The sequence below is a fragment of the Pristis pectinata genome, chromosome 33 (genome assembly GCF_009764475.1).
Source record: "Pristis pectinata isolate sPriPec2 chromosome 33, sPriPec2.1.pri, whole genome shotgun sequence".
Classification (NCBI taxonomy): domain Eukaryota; kingdom Metazoa; phylum Chordata; class Chondrichthyes; order Rhinopristiformes; family Pristidae; genus Pristis; species Pristis pectinata.
Window position 1 is genome coordinate 16870943 of NC_067437.1, and position 16510 is coordinate 16887452.

General features: G+C 50.1%; 1 protein-coding gene across 1 annotated transcript in view; it reads left to right on the forward strand.

Annotated features, from left to right (window-relative positions):
* The window catches only part of LOC127585587 (GTP-binding protein Rhes-like), a 46426-nt gene that overhangs the window by 13426 nt on the left and 16490 nt on the right, over positions 1–16510 (forward strand). Inside the window, exon 2 of the mRNA XM_052043171.1 lies at positions 9218–9496. Within this exon, the coding sequence (XP_051899131.1) occupies positions 9226–9496 (271 nt within the window). The 5' untranslated portion in view covers positions 9218–9225. The remainder of the gene's footprint in view (positions 1–9217; positions 9497–16510) is intronic.

Genomic DNA, 16510 nt, shown 5'->3' on the forward strand with positions numbered 1-16510 from the left:
GAGATGCCACAAAGCACCGATGCTCGTCACAACAATTAATCATTAAAGAAGAAGGGTTTGATGATGAGCAGCATGGGAAAATGTTGCAATTATTAGAATGTTGTTGTGTTAGAAATTGTTTGTCACTAAAATTAAGACCATCTGTCCCTCCACCTCTGCCAATTCCTTCCCTTCCCATAGTCAACAAAGCAAAATTTCAGCCAAGGTGAATTTTGTCGTGACCTCTCCCTGAACTCGGAGATTGCTCCGGTTTTGACCCTTGCTGCAACCATGTCCCACATGACCTTATCAAAGACGTTCAAGGTCAAGGGCAGCTGACGAGTCTGGGGACGGAGCCTCAAAGGCCGTTAAGCTAACTCTGTGAACGTGGCCCCAGGGAGAGGCACTGCGCTGCTCGATGCTGGCCTGCACGCACTGATGTGCTGGGACCCGGCCTCTCTGAGGAAGACTGCACTGGGACCACGCTGAAAGGAAAAGCAAGATTCAGGGACAGGCCACTGGCAGCCTTGGGGCGGCAGATCAGACTATTGTCGAGATTTACAGAACGGGATAGCGCACATTAGAGAAGAATGTTGCAGCTATATAGGACCCTGGTCAGACCCCACTTGGAGTACTGTGCTCAGTTCTGGTCACTTCACTACAGCAAGGATGTGGAAGCCATAGAGAGGATGCAGAGGAGATTTACAAGGATGCTGCCTGGAATGCGGAGCATGCCTTATGAAAACAGGTTGAGTGAACTCGGCCTTTTGTCCTTGGAGTAACGGAGGATGAGGGGGGACCTGATACAGGTATAGAAGATGATAAGAGGCATTGATCGTGTGGATAGTCAGAGGCTTTTTCCCAGGGCTGAAGAGGTTGCCACAAGAGGACACAGGTTTAAGGTGCTGGGGAGTAGGTACAGAGGAGATGTCAGGGGTAAGTTTTTTGCTCAGAGAGTGGTGAGTGCGTGGAACGGGCTGCTGGCAACGGTGGTGGAGGCTGATACGATAGGGTCTTTGAAGAGACTTTTGGATAGGTACATGGAGCTGAGAAAAATAGAGGGCTCTGGGTAAGCCTAGTAATTTCTAAGGTAGGGACATGTTTGGCAAAACTTTGTGGGCCGAAGGGCCTGAATTGTGCTGTAGGTTTTCTATGTTTCTGATTTTAATAGTGGCTCATTAAGTCAGTTTTTAGAATGACGAAGTGTATTGACGACTGTAGTGTGACTGACGTTGTGAAGCGGCGCACAGTGCATTTATTGGCACTGTGGGCATGACAGTGAATGGGAGACAGAAAGCAGTGAGGGGACTATTCTCGCTATCAGTGATGGGATCACTGCTCTTTTTACAATATATATTACTGACTTGCTCTTGGATTTGGCAGGCTTAACGTCAGTATCTTCAGATGACCCATTGCCTCCAGATTTACGGAGCATTGATTGCCCACACCGAGGTTCGCTAAGAAAGTAATGGGTCTTTTTATTGAACGAGTGGTGGCCATTTGATACAACTTAGTGTGCAGTCAGCTCAATAAAAATAAGACCACTTAACAGCTAGGAGCAGCAACAGGCCATTCAACCCATCAAGTCTCTGCAAGTCAACAAGATCTTCTGCCTCAAAACCATTTTCCCCAACAGCCCCATATCCCTTGGTTCCTCCGATATCCTGGAATTTCTGTTTTGAATGAGGGAAGATTTCTTTACTAGTCACATGTACATCGAAACACACAGTGAAATGCATCTTTTGCACAGAGTGTTCTGGGGGCAGCCCACAAGTGTCGCCACACTTCCGGCGCCAACATAGCATGCCCAAAAATTCCTAACCCGTATGTCTTTTGGAATGTGGGAGGAAACCGGAGCACCCGGAGGAAGCCCACGCAGACACAGGGAGAACGTACAAACTCCTTACAGACAGCGGCCGGAATTGAACCCGGCTCGCCGGCGGTGTAATAGCGTTACGCTAACCGCTACACCACCGTGCGGAACCTCCCCAGCCCTTTGGAATAAAGAATTCCAAAGATTCACCACCATTGTGTGAAGAAATTTCTCCTCATTTCAGTCCGCCAGCTGGGAAAAATCATCTCCGTGGATCTACCCTGTCAAATCCTCTCAGGATTTTATATGTTTCACTGGGGTCATCGTCCATTCCTCTAGCCTCCAGAGAATTGAGGCAGAGCCTACACATTCCCTCCTCTTACAACACAGCTGCCAACCCAGCGATCAGTCTGGTGAATCTTCGCTGCACTCTTTGGAGCAAGTACATTTATTTTTAGTTAAGGAACCAAAACTATACATAAGACTCCAAGTGCAGCCTTACCAAGGACCAAGTTGTAATGAAATATTTTTGCTTCTAGACTCAAATCCTCTTGCAATAAAGGCCACTATACCTTCTGCCTTCTGAATTCCCTGCATGTTAGATCTTAAGACTGGGGCAGAATTAGGCCATTTGGCCCATCGTGTCTGCTCTGCCATTCAATCATGGCTGATGTAAGTCAAGCTTTCAGTCAACTGTGTACACACAGGTCCCTTTGAACATCAACAGTTGCCAGTATCTCACCATTTAAAAAAATACACTGCCTTTCTGGTTTTTCTCTACCAAAGTTTCTCCTTCACCCACCCGACTAGGTACATCCTCAACAAGCTCCAGTAGACAGTGAAACAGTATTTCCCTTTCATAAATCTGCATGGACACTGCCAAATGTCCCGTTACCACAAGATAATGGGAGAACAGGAAGGTTACAAGGTTCCACTGAGATTTGAACTTGGATTGCTGGAGATAAGATAAGATATCTTTATTAGTCCCATGTACATCGAAACACACAGTGAAATACATCTTTTTGCGTAGAGTGTTCTGGGGGCAGCCCGCAAGTGTCGCCACGCTTCCGGCGCCAACATAGCATGCCCACAACTTCCGAACCTGTACATCTTTGGAACATGGGAGGTAACCGGAGCACCCGGAGGAAACCCACGCAGACACGGGGAGAACGTACAAATTCCTTACAGACAGTGACCAGATTTGAACCCGGGTCGCTGGCACTGTAGTGTAGCGGTTAGCGTAACACTTTACAGCACCAGCAACTTGGGCTCAATTCCCGCCACTGTCTGTAAGGAGTTTGTACGTTCTCCCTGTGTCTGCGTGGGTTTTCTCTGCGTGCCTCGGTTTCCTCCCACATTCCAAAAGACATACAAGGTAGGAAGTTGTGGGCATGCTACATTGGCGCCGGAAGTGTGGCGACACTTGCGGGCTGCCCCCAGAACACTTTACGCAAAAGGTGTATTTCACTGTGTGTTTCAATGTACGTGTGACTAATAAAGAAATCTTGTCTCTTGTTTTGTCTTACTAACCACTACACTACCGTGCCTGCCCTAGAGTCCAGGATGCTAGCCATTACACCACCCCTGCTAAATATGAGAAGTGAGATTCAAACACAAGCCTCCAGGGGAGAATATGATCTGGGACCATTTGGTCACCCTGCTGGATTTTTCCTTGAATTGAAGCCACCCAGCAACCACGGTGAAATGCTGACCCATTGCTCTGGGATCAGTAACGGAAGTCACAGGGCAGTAGGTCAGCAACATGACCATTAGGCTACAGCTCACCACTTGCTTTTGTAGACCTTGAGTTCAAAGACCAACCGGTGAAATGCGATAATAGCGGCAAGTGAAATGTAATGCAGAGAAATAGCTCACATGAGGGGGCATAGTTTTAAGGTGATTGGAGGAAGGTATAAGGGGGATGTCAGGGGTAAGTTTTTTTACACAGAGAGTGGTGGGTGTATGGAATGCACTGTCGGCAGAGGTTGTGGGGGCAGATACATTAGGGACGTTCAAGAGAATCATAGATAGATATATGAATGATAGAGAAATGGGGACTATGTGGGAGGGAAGGGTTAGCTAGATCTTAGAGCAGCATAAAATGCCGGCACAACATTGTGGGCCGAAGGGCCTGTACTGCGCTGTAGTGTCCTATGTTCTATAAATGTGAATGATTTATTTTGAAAGGAAAATGATTGGCGACCATGTAAATAGTGTAATTTAAAAAATAGTAAATGGATGCAGGATCTTTGGCTTTCTAAATAGAGGAATGGAGCTTAAAAAAAAAGCAGTTTCTACTAAATACTTACAAGTCACTGGTTCAACCTCAGCTGAAGGACTGTGTCTAATTCTGGCCATCATAATTTAGAACGGACGTCACTGGTTTTAGGGAGGGTGCGGAGGAGATTTCCTTTAGCAGTGTGTGGTATGTCAGTTACATGGAGTGAAGAGTGAAGCTAGAGTTGTTCTCCTTACAGTAGCATTAGAAAGAAAGTTGAGGGGAGATTTGATGTAGACGTTCAAAATTAGGACAGATCTTGATGCAAGTTGGAATGGTTTCCACTGGCATGGTAATGAGGGAATCAGCTTTAAATTAATTAACAATAAAAGCATGAGGATAAGTAGAGAGAATTTGGGAGCAGAGAGCCTCTGATGATCTGAAATACACTGGATTAACAAAAATTTGGGGACAGAGAGGTTGTGGGGCAGATCAGATAACAGTAAATATCTTACTCTCCTGGTGATCACTCCTGGGAGCACCTTGAAATATTTGACTATGTTAAGGTGTTACCTAAATGCCTCCTCTACATTGGTGAGACCAAACACAGTCTAGGTGATCATTTCATAGAACACCTGCGCTCCGTCCGTAACCGCGATCTGCATCTCCCCGTTGCCGGTCACTTCAACTCCCCCCCCTACACTATCACTGATATGTCAGTCCTCGACCTCCTCCACTGCCTGGAGAATTCCAAGCGCAAACTGGAAGAACAGCACCTCATTTTCCGTCTTGGAACCTTGCAGCCCAACGGCAGGAACATTGAATTCTCCCACTTTAGGTAATCCCCACCCCCCCTTCCCCACACCCCCCCACCCCACCATGTTTCTTTTCTTCTTCCCTTTCCTGGCCTCTCTCTCTTTTTTTCTACCCCCCCATTTTTCCTCCTTACCTCTGACCCATCCCCTGGTGGATCTGCTCTCCCCTCCTCCCCCACACCTGCCCATCACTATCTCTTACCCGCATCTACCTATCGCCACCCTGTGCCCACCCCGCCTCCCCTTTTTGTCCACCTATCACTGCTCTGCTTTTCCCTCCTATATATTGGGTTCCCCTTAGGAAAAGTCCTGAAGAACAGACCCGACCTGAAACGTTGACCGCCTGCTTTTCTCCACGGATGCTGCCTGGCCTGCTGAGTTCCTCCAGCATCATCATGTTTTAGGTCTAGATTCCAGCATCTGCAGTCCTTGGTTTCTCTACCTAAATGCAAGTTTTTGTTGCAGTACATGGCCTAGGATTGGGAGCAATGATATATTTAACTCTGTATAATGTGGTGGAACTGGGAGCTGTGTCACAGGAACAAGCCTCGAGTCTCTTCCTCCATTCAAGGAGATTATGGCTGATCTGTCATGAACCTCCAATATCCCTTAACCATTGATACCTTTTAGTGAACAAAATTCAGTGTCTCAGATCCGAAGTTGAGTACTGACCGGACATTTAGAGAAGAGACCACACCCCGACACAGCAACGCCTGCTAACTTTATTCCTAAAAGGCCCTGCTCTAAATTTAAAGTTATACCTTCTCAACCACCTGACCCACCTGCCCTGCTACTATCAGCGGTCCCACTCTCTCTGCACACTTCAGTATTCTGCCATTTACTGTGTATTCCCTTGCCTTGACAAACCCTCCCCACGTACATTACCTTGTGCAGCGATAGAATTCCATTCACCACGAGAGAGTTGTGGACACAGCCCAGTGCATCACAGACACCAGCCTCCCCTCCTTGGACTCTGTCTTTACCTCTCGTTGTCTTGGTGAAGCAGCCGACATAATCAAAGACCCCACCCACCTGGGAAATTCTCTCTTCTCTCCTCCTCCATCGGGTAGAAGATACAGGAGCCTGAGGGCACGTACCACCAGACTTAAGGACAGCTTCTACCCCACTGTGATAAGACTATTGAATGGTTCCCTTATACGATGAGATGGACTCTTGATGTCACGATCTACCTTGTTGTGACTTGTACTTTATTGCACTGCACTTTCTCTGTAGCTGTGACACTTTACTCTGCACTGTTATTGTTTTTACCTGTACTACATCAATGCACTCTGTACTAACTCAATGTAACTGCACTGTGTAAGGAATTGACCTGTATGATCGGTTTGTAAGACAAGTTTTGTCCACCTCACCGGCTACTAACATCTTCCTGCAGCCATCTGTCATCAACCAAAATTATTGCTTTTCACCAGTGAACTAATTCCATCAGATATTTTGATTATTTTCCCTGTCTTTCCATGCCATTTTAACCATTTTTGTATTTGAACCACCCAGCTCTGTTCAGTCTCGGTCTCCTACCCAGAGACACCAGAGACCCAGACGCCGAAATCTGGAGCGACAATCAATCTGCTGGAGGGACTCAGCAGGTCGAGCAGCATCTGTGGGGGGGGTGGGGGGTGGAATGGACAGTCGACGTTTCGGATTGAGGCCCTTCATTTGGAATCCAGAAACGTCAACTGTCTATTTCCCTCCACAGATGCTGGCTGACCTGCTGAGCTCCCCCAGCATCTTGTTTGTAGTTCTCTTCCCTTCACTTCACCATTGAACGAGAACTCTGATTAAAATCCCTTTGGGTCAAAAGTGCACGGCCTCAAACTTGCCTTCATTCAAATGCATTCACCACAGTTTTTGTCTGACGTTCTATTAACGTTTCTCCGTAGTCCATTGCTTCCATCTACTTAGCTTACAATACTTGGCACATTCTGCAGCTTGGGATACATGGCTTTTGATACCTTTATCTAAATTGTTTGTGTTTTGTGCTTCTATCCAGAGAGATATTCAGAGGTGTGTGATATTGGGCCTCTATAAGAAGGTCAGCAGGTCCCCCCATCAGCCCATTCTCCCTCCCTGTCTCTGTACTAATCACCCTAGTGCCACTCTTTCTTTGCTAACTCCTCTATTCACCCTCCGTTCTGTACCTATCCCTCTCATTCCCCTTCTGTTCTAATCTCTCTCCTTTATCCTATGTACTAATCTCTCCCTCCCGCTCTGAACTAACCCCTTTGTCCCTCCATTCTTTCCCTTCCACTGCCCATACTTACACTCTCTCTGCACCCATCCTCTCCAGCCTTTAGTTTTAATTTTGCTCTCTCTCTCTCTCTCTCTCCCCCTCTCCCTCTCTCTCTCTCTCTCTCTCTCTCTCTCTCACTCTCTCTCTCTCTCAGTATGTCCCTCCATCCCATCACATTTCTCCTTCTCCCAGTACTAATCCCTCACTCCAACCTCTATTGCTCTATCCCACTTCAGGCTCCGACAAATGTTCCTGGTGAGACACCAACTGCCGCCCTGAGGGTGAGCAGCGAGTGTGCAGAACAACAGGCTCCTGATGGTGTTGTGGAGCGAAAGTTCAACCAGCAGCTCCCTCTGCCAGTTTGAGTTACCAAAGGCATTAGCCGGTGGGCCTGATTACGGGGTGTATCAGCAGGCATCCTCTGCCATTCAAATGGGTCTCCACACCCGACCCTTGCATCTGACTGGTGGATACGAGTTCCACCCTCCTTCAACTTGTTGCTTCTTTGCTCTCTCCCACCCTCTCTCCAGACTGAAGGCCACAGTGTCTGCTGCAGCATGGACAGGAGAGAGAGAGGGAGAGAGAGGGAGAAGGAGAGAGAGGGAGAGGGAGAGGGAGAGAGGGAGAGAGAGAAAGAGGGGGGGAGAGAGAGAAAGAGGGGGGGAGAGGGAGAGAGAGGGGAGGGGCAGAGAGAGGGGGGGAGAGAGGGGGGAGGGGGAGAGAGAGAGAGGGGGAGAGAGAGAGAGGGGGAGAGAGAGAGAGGGGGAGAGAAAGAGAGGGAGAAGTAACGAGTGGTAGTGAAAGGTGGATTTTGGACCGGGCGGGGGGTGGGTACCTATGGTGGAATTTCCAGAGAGTCCGGGACCTGGATCACTGCTTTTCCGAAAACATGTAAACGGCTCAGACTTGGGTGCTTAGAACACATTTTCCAAATTTGCAAATGACACAAAAGGAGGAGGGGTAATGATTTGTGGGGAGACACAGACAGGCTGCTGGAAGGGGCAGAGAGGTGGCAGCTGAGAAAGGTGAAATGTTACGTTTTGATGAGAAGACGGCATACAGACTAGAGGGAACTACAACAGAGGGTTCAGGGTTTATGTGCAGAGTTCACCGAAAGTGGCATGTTGAAAAATAGTGGAATCACACAGGATCTTGAGCTTTATAAACAGAGGCGTAGAGTACAGGAGTAAGGAAGTCACAATGAACCTTTCTAAAACAATGGTTCAGCTGCAACAGCACAGTGTCCAGCTCTGGGTGACACACTCGAAGAGAAGATGTGAAGGCTTTGAAGAAGGTACAGTAGAGGTTTACTAAGCTGATTCCAGGGACGAGGAACTTCAGTAATGCAGACAGACCGGAGAAACTGGGGTTGTTCTGCTTGGAACAAAGGATCTGATGCAGGTTTTAGAATCATGAAGGCCACAGAAAGAGCAAATAGAAGCTCATTGGCGGAGGGTTTACGGACCTGGGAGGAGACTGAAGGAGACCGGCAAAAGAACCGGGAGTGACATGGGGAGAAGCTCTCCCTCTGCAGCAAGTGGTCGGGGTCCAGAATACTCTGCCAGGCGAGGCTGCGGAGGAAGATTCAACTGTAGGATTTAAATGAGAGTTGAATTAGTATCCGAAGGGCAAGAATTTTCAGGGCGATGAGGTGAGGGCAGAGAAGTGGGACTGACTTTTGCATGCCACTGATACTAGCTTGATGGACAGAATGGCCCCTATCCTGTTGTAACCATTCCGCATCTACAACCCTTCTGCTCTTCTTCATTCCTCCCTCCTTCCCTCCCTCCTTCCCACCCATCTACCTGCTCACACAACCTGCAATCCAAGTAGAGGTTACCACAAACACACTGGGCCTCTGCCCTTCCTACTTTGACCCTAATGGGGCAGAAGGTGGTCAGTGTTGGGAACAGAGACCCAGTGTCCGTCACACAGACCACGGGGGCAACCACTGGACATGGTCAATGATTGGGCTGAATGCCAGCACTGCGACTGGCATAACACCCATACATTCAGTAAAGAGGGGTTCAAAAACCGTTGTCTAAAAATGGATCAGACACTCCCTTAAAGAGTATATTGAGCTGAGAAACTTGCCGTCGGAGCCTTCAGTAACGTCTGTCTAACTGGAATCCTCTCTGTCCCAGGCAGGGTAATGATGAAGCCTTTCCACTCTACTCCTGCCATGCTCAATGTCCCAGCCAAGAACTCCTACCGCATGGTGATCCTGGGCGCCTCCAAAGTGGGGAAGTCGTGCATCGTGTCGCGCTTCCTCAACAGCAGGTTCGAGGAGCTCTACACCCCTACTATTGAAGACTTCCACAGCAAGGTTTACAACATCCGTGGCGACATCTATCAGCTCGACATCCTCGACACATCCGGCAACCACCCCTTCCCTGCCATGAGGAGGCTCTCCATCCTGACAGGTGGGTCTGCACGGGGAGAAGGAGGGGGACGAGCAGGAAGGGAAAGGGGAAGGGAGGGAAAGTAAGCGGAGAGGAGAGAGAAAATTGAAGGGGAGAAAGAGGGAAGGAGGGACGGAAAGGAATTTATAAATGATGGAGAGGAGAGAGAATGCCGAAGAAAAAGAACGAGGAGTGAGGGGGAGAGAGTGGGGCAGAGTGAGGAGGGATGGATAGAGAATAGAAAGAAGGAGGAATAGTGGAGAGAGAGAGGGAGAGAGAGGGAACAAATGGAGGGGGCAGAGGGAAGGATGTACAGAGCGGGTGGCACAGCGAGAGGACGGGAAGGAAAGCCATCACCGGAGGCTCTGACACGAACGGAGCGGGGCCCCGGCTGAGGGGGGTGTTTGCCCCCGGCTGGGCCCCGGTGCTGAGGGGAGGCCCGGGTTCTGTGTCGTGGGGGGGGGGGGGGGGCCGGGGGCTGGCGCCAGGCTACGGAGCAAGAGCCCGCCGGCAAATACCCCGATTAGTGCTGCCCCGCACAGCGCTGATTCACTGCGGCGCTCCCGAGGGGGGGGCGCCAAACTGACAGGGAGAAGCGCCCGGCCCAACTTGGACCGCCGGCGGGAGGCCGCCGTCCCGATCACAGTGCCCCGGGCAAAGGGGAAACGTGTCGCTGAGCGGATGTGAGCTGCCGGGGCAGAACGTTGGTCACAGACACCCTCCACTCCCACTGACCACACCCCCACCTGGTCCCTCCCCCCCCCAACTACAGACACCCACGCTCCTGCCCCACAGACTCCTGCCCCACAGACCGACACCCCACTCTCGCCCCACAGACCCCGCCCCTCAGGCCGTCTCACGGTAACGGCACGTCCTCAGGTGTGTTGCTGAGAGAAAACAAAATATGACCAATAACTGTGTAAAGGGATTCAGTATATTGGGAGAACTAAAAGGGCAAATTTAACCCACCCCCAAAAAAATTATCAGAAGGATTTTGAGGAGTCCGGGCAAGATCAAAGCTTCAGCCAGACCCCGTGCAGAATCCCATGCTGATCCAGTCTGCAGAACACACAGGAGTGATGGAGGGGTTTTCTACAGAGCATCACCCCATAATCTGGGAGGCAAACAAGAGGCTTGGGTAACAATGGCCATCTTGCAGCTGTGGTTCCTTCCATACTTTTGCCCAGCAGTGGTGTTGCTGTGAGGAAAATAACCTTAAGCTTAAAGCACTGTTGGTGATCGACGATGTCCCAGGGCACCCAACGTGGCTCCCGATGGAGCTGGTTCACCTTCCACCAAACACAACGTCCATTGTCCATCCAACGGGCAAGGGCTTCACATCCACCTTCGAGGCTCACCACCTTAAACGCGGCCTCAAACAGCTGGTTGAAGCAACAAGTAAAATGCTGGAGGACCTCAGCGGGTCGGGCAGCATCCGTGGAGGGAAACGGACAGTCGACATTTCAAGTCGAGACCCTTCGTCCGGACTGAAAGGTGGAGGGGAAACACCTGGTATAAAGAGGTGAGGGGAAGGGCTGGAGCAAGAGCCGGCAGGTGATAGGTGGATCCAGGTGAGGAGGGAGGGGGGGGATCGGCAGACGGAGGAGGGGAGAGTGGGAATAGTGACTGGAAGGTGAGAGGTGGAGGGGACACAGGGCTGCAGATGGTGGCATCTGATAGGAGATGAAGGTGCAGCGTGGAACCGAATAAGGGAGGTGGGGAGGGCAGGTGGGAACAGTGGGGGAGAGGGGACCCAGTGGGAGGGGTGTGTGGGTGGTGGGTGGGGGAGGGTGGGGGAGGGGAAAGAAAGAGAGAAAGATAGGGGCTGGTTGTAGGAGGAACTGGGTCGACCAGGAGGAGAGAGAAAAGGGACGGACGGGGAGCAATTCACCTGAAATTGGAGCATTCAGTGCTCATGCTGTCGGGTTATAGACTCCTCAGGTGGAATACGAGGCTCTCGTTTGTGATTAGCCTCACCCTGGCAGTGGGGGAGGCCAAGGACAGACAGGTCGGTGTGGGGATGGGGAGGGGAATTAGAATGATTGGCAACCAGGAGCTCCAGACGGCCAGGGTGAAAGAAGCAAGGTGATCGCCCAGACCTGTGCCTGGTCTCACTGATGTAGAGGAGGCCACATCGAGAGGTCTGGATTCAACCAACAGGGATGCAGGTTAACCTCTGTCTCACCTGGAAGGGCTGTTTAGGGCCCCGGATGGTGGTGGGGGAGGAGGTGTAGGGATGTTACGCCTCCTACGATTACAGAGGAAAGTGCCCGGGGAGGGGGAGGGATGGGTGGGGAAGGACGAGTGAACCAGGGAGTCACGGAGGGACTGGTCCCAGCAGGAAGGGATTGGGAGGGGAAGACGTGGCTGGTGGCAGGATCGCGTTGTAGCTGGCAGAGGTTTCGAAGAAGGATGGGCTGGGTGTGTGGACTGGTGGGGTAAAAGGTGAGGACCAGGGGAACACTGTTGAAACAACATATCGACAGGGTAAGTGGTCGATAAGGCAATTCTGGAGTCTGTGAACATCATGAAGACCATCGGTGACATCAGTGCGTCCTGGGCAGTCGTCACCTGTGCTTCCATTGACGGTGGAAGTTATGGCCAGAGGCATGTGGTGACATTGTGGGATTTGAGGAGGGGGAAGCAGGTGGCTACCAGCGGCATTGTCCAGCTTGCCACCCAAGCACGGCTGGGTGAAGTTGACACCGGCGATGTGGCAGAGATGCTGCAGTAACACGGGGACAACCTAACAAGTGGGGAACTGCGAGAGTTGGAGCAACTCCCTGTCCGTGTGGAGGCCGATGACACTGGAACTGCAGAGACTCCAGTGGAGAGAAACGTGAACACAGCAGCGCTGATGGACGAGGAGGGAATAGAGCGGTTTTCAGAGAGTGACCCAAACTGGGGGGGGGCAGCTCCTCAGTGGACGGAGTCATGCTTGACGATATCTCCCACGACAGAGAACTGCTCCCTGAGCAGAAGAAATGGGCAAGACAGTTAACCCTGGAGGGGTCACAGCCTGGCCCCTTCCCTCAGCTGTAGCCCCTTCCACATCGCCTCCTCCTCCTTCCACCGCTGCTCTGACGTGTTTGTGCATTTGTACTGATCAGGTTGTATTGTATTTTGTTCTAAGTCTCATTGATGGTCACCCTTTGAGAATAACCACGACAGTTTTATTTATTAATGAAGCCCTCATTTATCATCCCAAGTCACTGACAGTGTTATATTTCTATCCATCTCCATGTGTATAATGTCCCCTTTAGAGCTGATTCAGTTAACACTCCGGTGTCCAGGAGCACACCCTGAGTGCTATATGAGGTACATTAACTTAAACGAGAATTTATTGGGGGGAGAAAAGGAATGTGAGAGGTGAGGAATAATGTAAGAAGAACAAGTAGGGAAGCAAAGAGAAATGACAGACGTAGAGAGTCAGAGTTGTACAACACAGAAAGAAGTTAGTCAACCCGGTGAGCATGTGTGGGCTCTTTGAAAGAACAATAGAGCTTGTCCCTACGTTCCTGTTTCTCGTTTGTAGTTCTGTTAAATTCCTCATCGTCCAGCACCCCTCCAACTCCTCCACCGTTCCCGATCCCAAAGGTCTGAATGGAGAAATAGCTTCTCGTTTCCCTCAGTGGTTCTAATCCCTGACCTCTGGTGACTGACGTACGCGAATTGTTCTCTCTCCCCTCTCCCTCTTGAGAACCTCTAACCTTCTGCTCCAGGGAGAACAGCCCTAACATCTTCCACATCCAGAACGTCATCCCTGGAAAATCCCGGTAACCTTCTCCATTCTCTGTAAAGCCTTTGCATCCTTCCTTAGGTGGTATCCAGATCACTTGCAACGCTTCAGCTGTGGTTTATAAAGAATATAGAAGTATGATCCCTGTACTTCTATAGTCTATGTTTTTATTGATAAATCTAAGTAACACAAGTGCTTTTCTTAAACATTTTAGCAACTTGCCCTGGTGTCTTTAAAATAAATTGGGTGCATGCAGCAAGGTTTCTGTGAAAATCAGAAATAAAGTGCAGATGCTGGAAATCCGAAATAAAACAAAACTCTGGGAAAACTTGGGCAGCATCTGTGGAGAGGCAAGTCCAGTTAACGTTTCAGGTCAGAGACCCTTCAGCCTGAATGGTTTCAAGTTTCTTGTCATGGGCACACATCCGCAGCGTATAAATGCCATGAAAACATGCCTTTTGCAGCACGGTGCATTACGGACTTGGACAATCATAAATTACATATACCTAAGTTAACATAAATTACACATAACTCACAGGAGAAAGAAACATAACATTAGTGCGAGGTGAGGGAAATACTGTCGGAGGTAGTGTGAGGGTTTTTCAGGTCGTTTCAACAACCTGATGGCAGTGGGGAAGAAGCTGTTATTGAACCTTGAGGCTCCGTTACCTCCTGCCTAATGGCAGCAAAGAGAAGAGAGCATGACCTGGATGGTGGGGGTCCTTCCTGAGACATCACCTGTTGTAGATGTCCTCGATGGTGGGGAGAGCTGTACCCGTGATGGAACTGGCTGAGTCCGCCACTCCCTGTAGCCTCTTGCGATCCTGTGCATTGGAGTCCCCATGCCAGATATAATGCAACCAGTCAGAATGCTTTCCACTCAACATCTGTAGAAGTTTGTCAGCGTCTTCGATGGCGTGCTGAATCTCCTTAAATTTCCAAGAAAGTAGAGAGGCTGACGCGCCTTTCTCATGGTTGCATGGATGTGCTGGGCCCAGGAAAGATGCTCCAAGATGTTGGCGCCCAGGAACTTGAAGCCGCTCACCCTTTCCACTGAAGACCGGTGCTAGTTCCCCTGACTTCCCCTTCCTGAAGCCCACAATATTTCCCTGGTTTTGCTGACGTTGTCACCATCCGTACGCGCTCCAGCACACCTTCTTGTCACCATCCGTAATTCCGCCAACAACAGTTGTGTTGTCGGCGAATCTGTTTAACTCTGACAAGCTGAAGAGTAAACTGTTTCTCTTGCCACAGATGCTGCCCGACCAGCAAGGGTTTTGTCCTCACCCACACTTTTCAAATTCCTTTTCCTGTATTTATCCTTCCAAAGAGCATCTCCTCACACTGCCTTGCATTGAACCCAATCTGCCATTGTTCAGCACAGTTCTCTGTCCATGTAACCCTGAAGCCTACAACTACCCTCATCACTATTAACCACAAGTTTCGTCTGGTCTGCAGCTTTGTAGTAGTGCATGCTGCAACTCAGCCTAAACTGGTAGAGTGAACTGAATCCTTGGTGACCACCAGTACAAACAACCTCCCAATTCATTCATCCTCTCCAATTGTTCCTATAAAACTGCTGTCCACTTGGATCTCTACCCTGTGCAGAAATTTGACCAATGCCTTCCAACATAACATCTAGTACACTGCCTCAATCAACCTTCTCTGTTACCTTATGAAGGAATTTGAGTGCATCTGGGAGGGTGGCCGGCAGGGTCCTCGCCTCCACACTGTGGAAGTGAGTACAGAGTAGAATTTGGCTGGCAGCATAACGCTTTCACATGTGTTTGGTAACAGTGTGCCTAGAAATCAGAGCGAATGTGCAAAATGTGCTGCATACCTAATGGATGCATCTTGCCAGAAGTACATCAGATGGTGATTCACTCCCAGAATCATTGGCTGTAGAGCTCCCAACAGGATCAGGCTCAAGTGAGAGACACGCCTAAGTGAGAACTTGTTGGGATAAATGCCAGGACAGAGGTCCTACATGTCAGGGACCGGGAGACCGGTGATGGCCACCGTAGCAGGTGGCTCCAACTCTCTCACCAGCTGTGAGCATCTCCCACTCCTTCTAGCCACGCAGAAGAAAGTTTCATGAGTGATTTAAGGGTGAGCTGCCTCATGTAGCCAGCCTGTGCAGTGAACGGGACAGGGGTTTCGTTCATTGGTTCACCATCCACGTGGGTGCTCCTCTGAGGGAGGATGTACAGGATCGCAGTGCACTCTCTGGGCTGGCGGCTGGTGCACTGTGGAGGGGTTGCTCTGCCTGGATTGGGGAATGAAATCCAGCAGACTTCTTATGACAAGGGTCTCTATCAGCAAGACCCATATTGCCCGTGAAGGTCACAACTTCCCTCCCTGCCCTCCTGGGAGGTGGGCTGCTGCTGTTCTGCCGTGACTCCCTGCCCCCAGCCCTTCCCCATTCCCTATTTGTCTCACTCCTGCTGGTCTCCTGGGTTTCTGGCCGAAACGTCGACAATTCCTTTCCTCCCACAGACGCTGCTCGACCCGCTGAGTTCCTCCAGCAGATTGTCTGTTGCTTCCAGATTCTAGTATCTGCTGTCTCTTGGGTCTCCGAGCCCTGCCTGGGGTCCTTTGGGCTCCCGCCATCCTTGCCTGCAGATTGCCGGGTGGTGCAGCGCGCAGCACGCAAGGGGTGAGGCGTCCGTCCCTGCGAGGGGTGTCCCGCAGGGGTCTCCCAGGCTGGCACGGGGGCCGGAATCACATTCCCAGACAACCAGTGGTGTTTCCCACCATGACTCTCATGCTTTGTGGCTCTCTATGTTGCAACATTCAAATGCAGTGGGGGAGGGCTGCAGACTGGTGTAGGAGCCAGGGCAGTACAGGCCGGTTCTCACCCACCAGGATCCATCCTGCCCAGTGCTGCCCACTGGGATTTTCCAGCATTACGGTCTACAATCCTGCGAACATGGACCTGATCATTAGTAAAATCTAATTGGTAATTGGTTTATTATTGTCACAAGTACCTAGATACAGTTTAGCATGCCATCCATACAGATCATTCCAAACGTAAGTACATCAAGGGAAAAGCAATAACAGAATGCAGAATATACTGTTACAGTTACAGATTAGATGCTGTGCAGGCAGAGAGGAAGGTGCAAGGGCCACAACGAGGTATTGGTATTGGTTTATTATTGTCACTTGTACTGAGGTACAGTGAAAAACTTGTCTTGCATACCAATCGTACAGGTCAACTCATTACACAGTGCAGTTACATTGAGTTAGTACAGAGGGTATTGAGGTAGTTCAGGTAAAAACAATAACAGTACAGAGTA